General features: G+C 39.8%; 1 protein-coding gene across 1 annotated transcript in view; it reads right to left on the bottom strand.

Annotated features, from left to right (window-relative positions):
- Window positions 1-10,410: 10,410 nt before the first annotated feature.
- Window positions 10,411-14,677, bottom strand: part of LOC128312010 (uncharacterized) — a 152,179-nt gene continuing 147,912 nt past the window's right edge. The window contains exons 2-4 of the mRNA XM_053204259.1: window positions 13,950-14,194; window positions 11,659-12,498; window positions 10,411-10,509 (exon numbers count right to left, since the gene is read on the bottom strand). Coding sequence (XP_053060234.1) covers window positions 10,411-10,509; window positions 11,659-12,498; window positions 13,950-14,194 — 1,184 coding nt within the window. The remainder of the gene's footprint in view (window positions 10,510-11,658; window positions 12,499-13,949; window positions 14,195-14,677) is intronic.

Here is a 14,677-nt window from a genome sequence, read left to right as displayed (position 1 = left end):
GGTCTTCTTTATCTATGGCTCCAGAAGTTGTTAACATGAATTGAAACCTAATTTGTAATCTCTTTCCTCAAGGAGAAGAACAAATTTTTATTTTTTTTAATTGAGATGTAATTGATACGCAACATTTTCAGTTTCAGATGTACAATATAATGATTGATATTAGAATATATTGCCAAAAAAACACCACAATGAGTCTAGTTAACATCTACCATCAGAGTTACAATTATTTCTTCCTGTAATGAAAACCTTAAAGATTTACTCTTTGTAACTTTCAAATATGCAATACAATATTATTAAGTAGAGTCACCATGGTGTACATCACATTTCCATGACTTGTTCTATAACCAGAAGTTTGTACATTTTGACTCATTCTACCCATTTTTCCCACCTCCCATGCCCCACCTTTGGCACCAACCAATCTGTTCTCTGTATCTATGAGCTTGGTGGGTATTTTGGTTTGGTTTTTTTGCTTACTTGATTGACCTTTTTTTTTTTCTTTTTTTCGATTACACATATAAGTAGGTTATGTGGTATTTGTCCTTCTCTTTCATCTTGCATAATGCCCTCCAGTCCATCCATGTTATCACAAATGGCAAGATTTTGTTCTTTTTTATTACTGAATAATGTTCCATTGTGTGTACATACCACATTTTCTTTATCCAGTCATCAGTTGATGGACACTTTGGTTGTTTCCATATCTTGGCTATTGTAAATAATGCTGCAGAAAACATAGAGATGGATATGTCATTTTGAGTTAGCATTTTCATTTTCTTTATATAAATTCCCAGAAATAGACTTTTTGGATTATCTGGTAGTTCTATTTTTAATTTTTTGAGGAAACTCCACACTATTTTCCATAGAGGCTGTACTGATTTACATTTCAACTAATGGAGCATAAGGATTCCCTTTTTTCCACATCCTCACAAACACTTGTTTTTCTTGTCTTTTTAAAAGATTTTTTAATGTTTATTTATTTATGTTGAAAGAGAGCACAAGCAGGGGAGGGGTAGAGAGAGAGAGGGAGAGAGAGAATCCCAAGTAGGCTCCTCCCTGTGAGCACAGAGCCTAATGCAGGGCTTGATCTTAGGAACTGAACCGTGAGCTTATGACCAAAGTCAAAATCAAAAGTTGGATGGTTAACCAACTGAGCCACCCAGGTGCCCCTCTTGTCTTTTTGATAAAAGCCATCTAACAGGAATGAGGTGATATCTCATTGTGGTTTTTATTTCCACTTCCCTGATGAATAGTGGTGCTGAGAATTATTTACTGGTTGGCTTTCTGTATATCATTTTTAGAAAAAAACGTGTATTTGTTCACATCCTCTGCCCACTTTTTAATTGGATTGCTTCTGGCCATTGAATTGTATGAGTTTTTGATACATTTTGGATATTAACTCTTTATCAATTAAAGGATTTGCAAATATTTTCTCCAGTTTGGTAGATTGTCTTTTTGTTTTGTTGATGGATTTCTTTGCTGAGCAGAAGCTTTGATGTAGTCCCACTTGTTGATTTTTGCCTTTGTTGCCTTTGCTTTTGGTGTCAAATAAAAACAAGACAAAACAAAAGAAAAAAACACCACTACCACCAACAAAAACAAACAAACAAACAAAAATGGTGCCAAAACCAGTGTCAAGGAGCTTACCACCTATGTTTTCATCCTGGAGTTTTATGGGTTCAGGTATTACATTCAGGTCTTTAATCTACTTTGACTTAATTTTTATATATGGTGTAAAATTAGTTCATTCAAATTCTTTTGCATGTGGTTGTACAGTTTTCCCAGCACCATTTATTGAAGAGACTGCCATTTCCTTATTGTATATTCTTGGTTCCTTGTTTGTAAACTAATTGACCATATATGCATGGATTTTTTTTCTGAGTCTTTTCTTTTCTACTGATATTTTCTACTGTTCTTTTCTACTGACATGTCTGTCTTTGTGTGAATACCATATTATTTTGATTAGTATGGCTTTGTAATATAGTTTGGAATTGGGGAGCATGATGCTTCCAGGTCTGTTCTTTCTCAAGTTGGCTTTGGCTATTCAGGGTCTTTTGTGGTTCCATAGAAATTTGAGGTTTGTTCTATTTCTGTGAAAAATCCATTGGAATTTTGATAGGGATTACAGTGAATCTGTAGATTGTTTGGGGTAGTATGGAAAATTTAACAATATCAATGAGAAGAAAAAATATTTTAATATTTAAAGTTTATTTGAGAAAGAAAAAGAGTAGGGGAGGAGCAGAGAAAGAGAGAGAGAGAGTGAGAGAGAATCCCACACAGGCTTCACACTGTCAGCATGGAGCCCAATGTGGGGCTTCACCTCACAAACTGTGAGATCATGACCTGAGCAGAAATCAAGAGTCAGATACTTATTTGACTGAGCCACCCAAGTGCCCCCAAAAGAACAAATTTTAAAAGTTACTATTCAAGTCTTCTTTTAACTAATCAATCTAAATAAAACTGAACAATTTTCCACTAAAAATCATTGACAGTCTACTACATATAAGACACTAAAAGGTAAATCAAAATCAAGAATATATAAGGTTAAGACTCTATCTTCAAGCAAAATAGATAGGGGAGATGGCAGGATAGCAAGAGTAGGAAAAATAAAGTTTTATGAGTGCTAGAATTAAGGAAATTAAGAAATTTTTATGGAGGAAATGGATTTAAAATTAAATTTATAAGAAAAGTCATAGGGCTAAGAAAGTTGAAGGCATATTTAGGTGGCTGAGATGAGATTTATGTGACATTAAAGAATAAGGAGAGGCATATCAGATGCTGGTGTGGGTGGTGTATGGAATGTGGGTGTTTTTTTGTTGTTGTTTGTTTTGTTTTAATTTTGGGATAAGGATATTATCCTTATAAATAGTGGCTTAACATAGCTGAATCTTGGTAGCCAAAGAACATGGACAAAGGTGAGCTTTCAAAACCATACCTGGGAATGGATTGAATAATTTGGAATAGAGAAATCTTTGGATATGTGCAGAGGTTGAAATAGGATGATGACAGTAGGAATAGAAGGAATATTTTCAAGATACACTCTGAAGAATTATTAGAACTTACTGTCAGAAGTTAGAAATAAATGAAAGAAGAAGTCAAATTTGACTTTAAGAGTTTCTGGTCTTACTGATGGAAAGTCATACCACAGAAATAAAGAGTTGTTAGGAGAGATACTGTAAGTTTTGGATATTTTGAATGTGATATCTGGGCAGATACACTAATATGAATGTGAGAACTGGAAGAATGAAACTTTTGAGAAACATGTGGGCTGAAGGCAAACACTTATGAATGATTTTGATGGAGGAGGCAACATGAAGTCATGGGATTTCTTGAATTCGCTGAGGAAACTTGAACAAAGGCAATCAAGGAATAATTCATGGAAAATGTAATTAGGTGTTTAGAAAAATAAAATGAAACATAAAATAGGAAAAATAAAGACAGAGTTAGGAGTTCAGAGAAAGAATATTTTCTCAAAAATGAAACTGAAGAAGTTAGACCACTGGTTCTGGAAAATCAGCAGAATGAGCAGATTGTGTCCTCTCTTTGCATTCATAAAGAAAAACACTAATTTGGGGAGAGGAATTCAGTCTCACTGAGATTATTGTGAAAGTTTTGACTCTGCCTAGGGAAAAAAATGATCTATACAAAACCTTTTACATTTCATGTCTGTGCATGGACATGATTTCCAGTGGAAATCCATCTATTTTATGTTTTAATGTCCATGTAAAGTGCATCCAGGGACTCTAAATTAAGACAACTTTGAAGGAAAAGAGTATGTACCTTCAATGGCCAACTTCAACTAAGTCCAAGAATCAAGCCTAGGTTAAGTTTATAATGGAACACAGAGCTCTCTGTTTTCTGATTCTGCTCACTTGCAAAATTGCCTTTGTTTATTCTCCTTATTTATTATTAATTTGAAGAATTACTATAAAGGTGGAAATGTGGATGAGCAGAATGACCAGTGGTTCTAGTTTACAACCTTAAGCCCAAGGAAAACCTCATTCCTTAGCCAATAACTTCTTGGTTACATAGAAGGAGTTAAGAACACTAACTTAAATGGAAATGGGGAAAATACTGTATAGATAATTCTCAAAACTGTTGGGTTTATGCTTTCAACATCTTAAAAACAGACTCTATGATTTTCTTTCCTACTTAACATCGTCCTCTTTTCAGGGAAAGCTCTGGGCTGTCATCTTTGCCAATACTTCTGTGTTAGGTCAGTTTCCAAAGAGTAAAACCCTGAAAAAAAGATTTGTGTGCATGCAAGTGATTTATTGAGAAGGTGCTTCCAAATGAAACCTGTAATGGAATGAGAAAAGCAGGACAGGAAGAAGAATCTAGGAAGCAATTTCAGGCTAAGTTCCAGAATCAGCCTGATTCACAGGATTTCAAAGTTTATCCTAACTGGAGCCAAGGGGGTATAGCACTGTAATACTCCTAGAGTTGCATACGTCATTCATTTTAAGGCCATAGTAGGGAGGGATATGGTAATAAACTCCAAGACACTTAGAGATCATCCAAAGCAGACAGAGCATAACAATAGACCTCGAGCAGTCCTGGTAATATTTTAACACTGGTAAAAAATATCCAAATAATATTATGCTTCCTAGTATTCTTTGCTCTGAAATAAATTTTCATATTAGTATAGTCACTGCAGCTTTCTTTGCATAAGTTGTAGCTAAGTAGACCTTTTTCATCCTTTTCCGTTGAATCTGTATGTATCTTTATATTTTGAATGCATTTCTTATAAGTGACATATGCTTGGGTCTTGTGTTTTTTTTTTAATTTAAGGTGGAAATGTTTTAATTGGGGCATAGGAGTTAATTACTTTTCATGTGATTATTGTTATGGTTGGGTTTAAATATATTATTGTTCCATGTGCTTATTGTTTGTATCACTTGCTATCTGTTCACTTTTCTACTCTTACTACCTTCTTTTAAATTGAATGAATCTTTTGATAATTTCATTTTACCTTCTTTGTTAGCTTATTAGCTGTAACTCTTTGTTATTGGTATTTTAGTGGTTGCTATAAGAATTTGGTTTTTATCTTTAAATCATCACAACCTACTTTGAAGTGAAATCACTGTACTTCACATGTAATATAGATAGATAGATAGATAGATAGATAGATAGATAGATAGATAGATAGATACCTCATGTCCGCTTCCTGATTAAAAACCTATGTGTGATTTTTCTGACCTGACTGTAAACCATAGGCAGGCATGTTTTGCCCAACAGGACTGATGAGGAATAGCTTCCTCCCCACACCTGTTGTACTCTACAGCCAGTGCGTTACAGTCTCTTTAGAGACACCTCCTCTGAAGGGAGGTGTAGACAAAGACTCGGGCCCTCTGGCTGGTCATGCTCGTCCTGGGCAGCATTCCTAGCTCTGGCGCCTTCATCCCAGGTTTATTTATCTGGGACCTTGGATGTAGGTCTTTCTCAGATGCCCCTTCTAAAACCTCTTTTGAAGGGGAAAACATAAGATACTTTGTGCCACTTTGACTCAGTACCCAGTACTTTCCCACCCTTGGTACTCCGCTATTGCCCTGGCTCCACCCCAAGGGTCTATAAAACTTTATTTAGGACTCTCTAAACAGTGAGACAACCTCCATGCCTGTCCTCATCTCCCTGATCCTCTACTGGTGACCTATTGCACGAGGGGAAACGAAACAAGTGGAGGTCAGTACTTTCTCTGGTTTTAGCCTCTGGCTTACACCATTGTGGTAAATGAAATCTTCACTGTTACTTTTATGTTGGCTCGCTGCTCTAATTGCATATTCTGACACTTAGCAACTCAGCTTTTTTTTCCCGGCTCAGGTGACCTCTTGATGCTTTACAGTAGAATTCCATTTCTCCTATTCTATCTTTTCTGCCATTATTGTCATACATTTCACTTTCACACATATCATAAATCCTTATTTATGTCTAAAAGACAGTCTAGTGTCTTTTGGATTTAAATAATAGGAAAAGGAACTTCCTGCGTTTATCCATGTAAGTTTCCATTTTCAGTGCTTTCTTTTCCTTCTGCTTTTTGATTAATATTTTCACCTAATATCATATCTCTACTGTCTAAAGGATGTCCTTTAATATTTTTGATAGTGCAGTTTACTAATGATAAATTATTTGCTTTTATGTGTCCTAATAACATGTTTTTTTTTGCCTTCATTATTGAAAAATAGGTCTGTTTTGGAAAAGAATTCTCAAAGTTTTGTTGCTGTTGTTTTTAAGTCCACTATTTTAAAGATGTCACACCACTGTATTTTCACTTTTGTTTTTTCCAATGGAAATATGATCTTGGATCATCTGCACATAATGATTTTTTTCTTCTTTTAAGGAATTTCTTTTATCTCTCATTTTAGGAATTTTATCACAATGTCCCTTGGTATAGGTTTCTTCTTGCTTCTGATGGTGTTGTGCTGAGCTTGTGAAATATATGGATTTGCAGCTTTCATCAGACTTGGAAAATCTTTGACCATTACTTTTTCCAGGTATCTTTACTCCTCTTCCCCATTCTTTCAGGGCTTGAATTACTCACAGATTAGGCTACTTAAAATTTTCTCACAGTTGTGTTTATTTTGCATGATTCTATTGAAATGTTTCAAATTAACAAATATTTTTCTCTTGCCATTGATTTCATCCAGTGCATTTGTCATCTCATAGATTGTAGTTTTGACCTGAAGATATTCAAATTTGGTCTTTTCTGTAACTTCCATGTCTCTACTTACTTTTTTGAATACATGAAATACAATTATAATAACTGTTTAATATGGCCTGGTCAATTCCAACATCTTTTTCAGTTCTGGGTTAGATCGGTTTCCTAATTATTATTTGTTTTTTCCTGCTCTTTCGCATCCCCAATTAATCTGAATTGACTGCCAGATGGTGTGAGTTTTAACTTTTTGGCAGCTAGATATAATTTCATTCCTGTAAATAGGTGTAGGCTTTGCTTAAGGATACAGGTTAGATATTTGAGAAGGGGTTGATCTTTTTGAGTCCTGATTTTTAAAATTTTGAGAGGTAGGATTTGAGCAATGTCAATCCAGGCCTAATTTTTCCCCAGTCCAGAGGCAAGGCCCTCCTTTGCAATGTTATAGTTTTCTAGTCTGGCTGCTGGAAAGAGATACTATTTCTCATCTAATGTGAGTGCTGGACACCATTTCACTAAAACCATTTGACAGGTTCTTTCCTAAAGATTTTGTAAAATATTTAAAATTAATTGAGATTTATTTTATAGTATATGTCCCATCTTGGTGAATGTTTCACGTGCATTTGAATAGTGATTATATTCTGTAACTGTTGGTGCAAGCGTTCTATAGTAGAGGATCATAGAGATGGTAGACAATAATATTCACACAGGGTTTTGTTGTGATCATTTATTCATACTTGCTTTTTCTCCGTGTGACATTTACTAAGAGGTAGTGTTAGGAACTCCAACAGTGATTGTAGGTTTGTCTCCTTCTCTTTTAGGTTAGCCAGTTTTTACTTGAAGCTCTGATATTAGGTATAAAAATATTAGGATTTTTATATCTTCCTGATTAATTGATTACTTCATTATTATCAAATTTCCCCCCCTTCCACCAATTAACATTTTATGTTCTGAACTCCATGTTCTTTTTGTCTGATATTAATATAGCCACATCAAATTTATATGTTTAATTTTATGCCTTTAAAATCCTTTTACATTCAGCTACACTCACCTACCTTTTTCTTTATACTTCATGCCCATCACTCATTGGCAGCACAGTTAGTCTTGTTATTTAATCCGAGTGAAATTTGCCTTTCAATTACAGTGTATAGTCCATTTACGCTTAATGTAATTATTGATGTGATTGGTTTTAAGTCTACTTTGCCTGTATTCTATTTTCTGTTTTCTGCACCTGTTGCTTCTCTTCTATTTCCACTTTCCTGGGTTTTCATGTACTTTTAATACTATGTTTGAGTTAGTATTGTAGTATTATTTTATCCCCTTTATTACCTATAAAATTAGTGACATTATATTATAGATTATAAGCTATTTCTTTTTTATATTCCTGAATTTAGCTACTGGCTCCACCACCTAGACATCTTAGATAGAAACCTTACATTCTTGGACTTTTGTTTTAGCTTGCCTCCAGCTAGAAACTAAGTCTATTTTTACCTTCCCAAATCTTTTAAATACATCTCTTCTTTAAAAGCAATCACTGTGACTGCCATAGTTCGGGGTCATATCACCTCTTACTTAATGAAGCGGAATAGCCTCTTAACCAGTTTTGTCCTCTCATTTGCTCATTCCCAGTCTGTCAATTTTAGATTAGTGTTGAGATTCAAGGTCTGGCTATAATGAAATGGAAGATCATGTGACCTGAAAAGATCAAAGTACTTGGAGGACAAGATATTCAATGGATCTGTTTGCACTGGGGAGCTTGTTGTATAATGGAGAAGCTACTGTGAGGAAAGAAGAATAAAAGGGTGGGGTTGATGAATTGGGGGAAAAAGAGAATACTAAACACTAGTTGTAGTGAGTGCAGGTATTTATGTATAAGAGTTGTGTATATCAATAGGGAAGAAGGAAAATGATGGCTGGTAAAGGGTTGAAGGACCTCAAGACTCTTCAGGGAAAAGATGATGCCACCAGGAGAAAATCATCTTTAATCTTATGGCCTTACCTTCGCAGGTCCTTAATCTATTCATGGTGATTTGCATACATTAAGTGCTCAAATGGTTTAAGTGAAAACATAAGTAAATCACTAAAGATGGGCAAATGAACAAGTTCTTCACTTTTTGAGATTTCTTGTTTGTTTCTGTCTTATTTCACTGGACCCAGAATCTAACTCTTTTCCCTTTTGTGTGTTAAAGAGAACTAAGGTTCTTAAAGGAAAACATTTCTGGAATAGGCTCGTTGGGAAATTTAAGGTCATTGCCATAAAATGAAAGGCATCAAAAATGCATAAATTGAAGACTGGCAGGAAAAAATTGAAATGGCTGAAGGCATCCTGAGCAACGTGACATTTACACAGTGGCTATGTAAATTTAAATGGTATGTCATAGGATTCAAATAAGTTGGTACATTTATTTTCAAAATGTTTTCTTTCAAAAATAATGTATGTCTATTATGCTAATTGTAGAAATTAAAAGGTGATATTAGCAAATCTATTTTAACCTGAATTAATGTATGGCACTCTTAAAGTTCCAAATTAAATTCAAACATATTCATGCTCTCCCAAGATTACAGTATTTTTATGATCTGGTGACACTCTAAGGTTTTAGGTACTTTATCCTATGTATATATTCATACAAAATCAATTAGAGTATTGAAACAATTACCGACTGGATATTGAATAAGAAATATCATCTGGTATTTCCAATTAAAGTAGAAATAACCTAACTTTACTTATATGTACAAAATGCTCTAATCCATTGTCCATGAATGAGACAGGCTTCTCATTCATGAAGGAATTTGAAGCCTTTGCAGGGGAATTGGTGATGGCAAGTCTTCAGAAGCTTTGATAAAATACTTCCCCTTTCTTAAATGTGCTTCTCTTTTTGTCAAGCCAATACTTCCCATCTTCAAGATTTAACTCAAGAAATACCTCTTCACAAGCCTTTCCTTACCCAATGGGACTGCTAAAATTAATCATCACTTCTTTGTGATCTTATAGTATCCTCTGCAAACACTTTTCAGCCTTTTTGTCCTTCCCTTCAGGATGGAGACCATCATTCCCCAGGTGCCTGCACTGGTATCTGCTAGACTCATAGCTGAGTCCATTTCTGTCGATTGCCTTCAGCTATCTCATGTAAGGTTACACATTCATGCAGGTGCAGCCTGCTTTCAATGACTTGTCAATGTAAGGTGACAAAGCCTTAAACACTGCCTTACTAAAAAAAAAAAAAACAAAAAAAACAAAAAAAACAACTGTCTAAGAAGATATCCCAGCCCCAGAACTTTCCATAGGATCAGCTGAATCCTCTAATTCAATTACATCATAACTTATAATTTTCCTTCTCACCAGTCCTCCCGTAAATCCTTTCAAGGGGGCTAATTATTAGCGCACTGCCCAATAAAGTTCCTGCATGCAATTTGAGTGTCTAACAATCCATTTTCTAGACAGCCTCTTTCTTAAACCCATAACCTAGTGATCAGGTTGCCCACATAAGGGAAGAAAAAACTAAACTTTTTTTTAAATGTTTATTCATTAATTTTGAGACAGAAAGGGTGAGAAGGGAGGAGCAGAGTGAGGAGAACGAGAATCCCAAGCAGCCTCTGCACTGTCACTGCAGAGCCCTACACCACGGGGCTCCAACTCACAAACTGAGATTATGACCTGAGCTGACATTAAGGTTCAGAGGCTCAATCAACTGAGCCCCCCAGGTGCCCCAAAAGGGACCTAACTTTATCTAAGAACTGTGACAGGTGATTTACATGCCTCCTTTCCTTCAATCCTCTTCAATCTGAGGTGCAGGCTCTTCTAATATGTTAACTTCCAAAAAGTTGTTCCTGTATCCAATTGATGGAGCATGGTTTAAACTTTGAGGCTGTGGATTCATGTCCCACAAATAGGGATTATATGTTATTCCTCGGACCTTCGAAATTAGGTATACTCTCCTCCTTTTTAATAATCACAATTTGTATGGCAGTTTTGTTTTGTTTTGTTTTTTTCTCTTCCAAATAGAACATTGTTTAAATTTAATAACTCTTGGTAAGTCAGGTTATACTCTTCCCTGATTTCCATCATATTTTTCTATCTGTATTTGCCTTCCCTGTACACATTTTGCTGTGCACAGTCAAGCAGACCTTTCAATTGTAGACTAATTCCTTGCTATCTATGGTTGGCCACTAACGTTTCTTCAAGAGTGCTCTTTCCATACTCAGGTTTTATATTCTTGAACTTCTGGCCTTCTCTTGAATTAACTTCAGGTAAATAGGCATCCAACTATTATGCCCAGAATTCGTGATCCCCAAAGACCACTAGGGAGCCGAGTCCGATGCAAAAGCATAGAGCCTTTATTCGAGCTAGCTCGAGCTCAATCCCCTACCTGCACCGACGCAGCGGTGAGATACCAGGGAGAGAGAGCCAGTTTCAAAAGGACAAAGGTTTTATTGGGGCCTGGGGGCAGTTGGTGAGGTAATGTCTATGGCCTCAGCCGATTGGCTGGGGAAGGGTCCTGGGGAAGGGTCCGAGTCCTGTTAGGCAGGTGAGGGGGGGGTTACTCAAGGGGAGGAGGTGTGGTCAAGGTGAAGGACACAGAACAAGATGGAGTCAGCCGGCGTAGGCCCGCCTTTTCATTCCCCCCTTGTCATGTAGCTTAGGGACCCAATCATGGGACCGGCTGCATTTATGGTGACAAGGGGAACAGAGTTTGGAGGTTTACGCAAAGTTCTGGGAACCAAGTGTCCCTGGGGTGGCTCTGGGACGTCTGATTAAGTATTGTCCCCGAGCTGGTGTCTATGATCTGCCAGGTGATGTTTTGGGGGGGCGTGGGGACTCCCAGCAGCATGAGCAATGACAAGCAGAGTTAACAGAGTTACCAATATTAGGTAGGTCGAATGCGCTGTAGCTTGAGCTTGAGCGGGTTGTGTTGGTCCTGACTGATGGCCCATTGCGTGACAACGTCCTTCTGGATCGAGGAGGGGTCCGCTGGCCTAACATGGGTGTGATGGACCCAGGTCGCGATGCTGTCTACCTTGAGAGTGGTGGGGGTTGTCAACACCACGATGTAGGGTCCCTTCCAACGCGGCTCGAGAGTCTCTCGGTGGTGCCTCTTGACGTAGACCCAGTCTCCCGGCCTGTACTGATGAGGTGTCGGGATCGGGCCAGCCTTGTAGATGGCACGGAGGAGCGGCCAAATGTCCTCGTGCGCCCTCTGGAGCCCGCTCAAGGAAAGAAAAAGTTCTTGATCTTTAAACTCAGCAATAAGTTCAGCTCGAAGGCTGGGAATAACAGGGGGTGGCCTGCCAAACATGATCTCGTAGGGAGTAAAACCCAGAGTGTAAGGAGTGTTTCTAACCCGGTAAAGGGCGTATGGTAGGAGAGTCACCCAGTCCCCGCCAGTCTCCATGGTTAATTTGGTAAGGGTCTCTTTTAGGGTTCTATTCATTCTTTCTACCTGTCCTGAGCTCTGGGGCCTATAAGCACAATGTAATTTCCAGTTTGCCCTCACCGCCTTGGCTACTGCCTGTGTTACCTGCGAGATAAAAGCTGGTCCTTTGTCTGATCCTACCATAGCAGGAAAACCATACCTGGGTAAGATGTCTTCTAGTAGCTTCTTAGCCACCGTCTGAGCCGTTTCATGCTTGGTTGGGTATGCCTCCACCCAGCCAGAGAAGGTGTCTGTAAATACTAAAAGATATTTAAAACCATACTTTCCTGGTTTGACTTCAGTGAAGTCGACTTCCCATTGGGCTCCCGGTCTGGTGCCTCTGAGCCTGGTTCCTTTTTTATTTGATGTGGCCCTCGCGTTGGTGAGTTGGCAGGTCTTGCAGGCAGATACAACTTGTTCTATTTTGGTGTCCTGTTGGTGAATCTTAATTCCGGCATGTCGGATTAAGTCTTTTAATTTTCGGGCCCCCATGTGAGTAGACCGATGCATGTGCTCTAATATTGAGACTCCGAGCTGGTCTGGCAACACGAGCTCCTTGTTAGGTGTATACCACCATCCCTTTATCTCCTGGGCCATAGGGAGTTTCTTGATCCACTGTAACTCCTCCTGGGAGTATTTGGGCTGGTCTGGTAAAACTGGGTCTCCCGGGTCTGGTAGTTGTATGGTCATGGTGGGGACTGGAGTAAGGGCTACTGCCTTGGCTGCCTGGTCAGCCTTTCGATTACCTCTAGCTACTGGGTTATCAGCTTTTTGGTGCCCTTGGCAGTGGATAATGGCTAGCTTGGCAGGAAGCCATAAGGCCGTAAGCAGGTTAAGTATCTCCTGCTTATTTTTTATAGTCCGTTCTTCTGCCGTCAGTAACTCCCTCTCCTGATAAATTGCCCCATGAATATGAGCTGTGGCAAATGCATAACGGCTGTCTGTGTAGATGTTAAGCCGTTTTCCAGCTCCCAGCATCAGCGCCTTGGTGAGGTTATGAGCTCTGCTCGCTGGGCTGGCGTTCTAGAGGGTAGAGCCTCCGCCCATACGGTGTCCGTTTCGGTGACCACCGCTGCACCTGCATGCCTGTGTCCGTCTCGCACAAAGCTGCTGCCGTCAGTGAACCAAGTAGCCTCAGCATCGGGAAGGAGCTGGTCGGTCAGGTCCGTCTGGAATCCATGTACTTGTTCCAGGATTCCCGCACAGTCATGTAATGGAGCACCTAGGTCAGGGTCGGGCAGCAGGGTTGCAGGATTGAGGGCTACACTGGGGTGGAACCGCACTCATGGAGGGTTGAGTAGGAGGCTCTGGTGATGAGTCATACGTGTATTGCTCATCCATCTATCCGGAGGCTGTTTCAGGACCCCTTCAATGGCGTGTGGGGTCGTGATCCAGCTCTCCTGTCCTAGGGTCAGTTTGTCTGCATCCTTGACTAGAAGTGCTGTCGCTGCAATAATTCTTAGGCATGGCGGCCAGCTGGCAGCCACTGGGTCTAGTTTCTTAGACAGGTAAGCCACTGGACGGTTCCAGGGGCCTAAGGCTTGAGTTAGAACCCCTTTTGCTATTCCCTTATGTTCGTCTACAAAGAGGTGGAAGGGCTTTGTAATGTCTGGTAGGACCAGGGCTGGGGCACTTAGGAGGGCCTTTTTTAACTGATTAAAGGCAGTTTCTTCTTTTTTAGCCCATTTAAATGTTTTCCCCTTTTTGGTAGCTTCATATAGGGGCCTGGCGATCTCAGCAAAACCTGGAACCCAGAGGCGGCAGTAGCCGGCTGATCCTAGGAATTCCCTCACTTCTCTTCGGGAGGTGGGAGTAGGGATCTTTAGGACAGTTTCTTTTCTGGCTTCTGATAACCGCCGCTGTCTGCCCTCCAGGATATATCCCAGGTAACTTACCCTCTCCCTGCATATCTGAGCCTTCTTCGCGGATGCCCGGTATCCTAAGGCCCCCAGGGTAGCCAGCAGGTCCTGGGTCCCTCGCTCACAGTCTTTGGCCGTGTCGGCAGCAATCAGGATGTCATCTACATACTGTAGAAGGGTGAGGCCAGGGTGCTCCCTTCTGTACTCACCCAGGTCCTCGTGTAGTGCCTCGTCGAAGATGGTGGGTGAATTTTTGAATCCCTGAGGTAGCCGTGTCCAGGTGAGTTACCCACTGTAGCCCTCCTCCAGATCATGCCACTCGAAGGCGAACAAGGGCTGGCTCTGGGGTGCCAGCGGCAGACTGAAGAAGGCATCCTTTAAATCTAGTACAGTATACCAGACCCTGGAGGGCGCTAAGGAGCTCAAGAGAGTATATGGGTTGGGAACAGTTGGGTGTATGTCCGCGACCCTCTTATTTACTTCCCGGAGGTCTTGTACCGGTCGGTAGTCATTTGTGTGAGGCTTTTTGACCGGCAGTAAGGGGGTGTTCCAGGCAGACTGGCAAGGAACTAGTACCCCTAGGCTTCGTAGTCTCCGGATGTGTGGCTGGATCCCCTTCCAGGCCTCCTGAGACATGGGGTATTGTTTGATCCTTACCGGACTCTCTCCTGGCTTGAGCTCTACCAGGACTGGGGTCCTGTGAGCGGCTAGTCCCATCCCCCCCGTCTCTGCCCAAACCGAGGGGAATTCTTGTAGCCATCTGT

This window comes from Acinonyx jubatus, chromosome D4 (assembly GCF_027475565.1).
Source record: "Acinonyx jubatus isolate Ajub_Pintada_27869175 chromosome D4, VMU_Ajub_asm_v1.0, whole genome shotgun sequence".
Taxonomy (NCBI): Eukaryota; Metazoa; Chordata; class Mammalia; order Carnivora; family Felidae; genus Acinonyx; species Acinonyx jubatus.
This window is presented reverse-complemented; position numbering and strand designations above follow the sequence as displayed.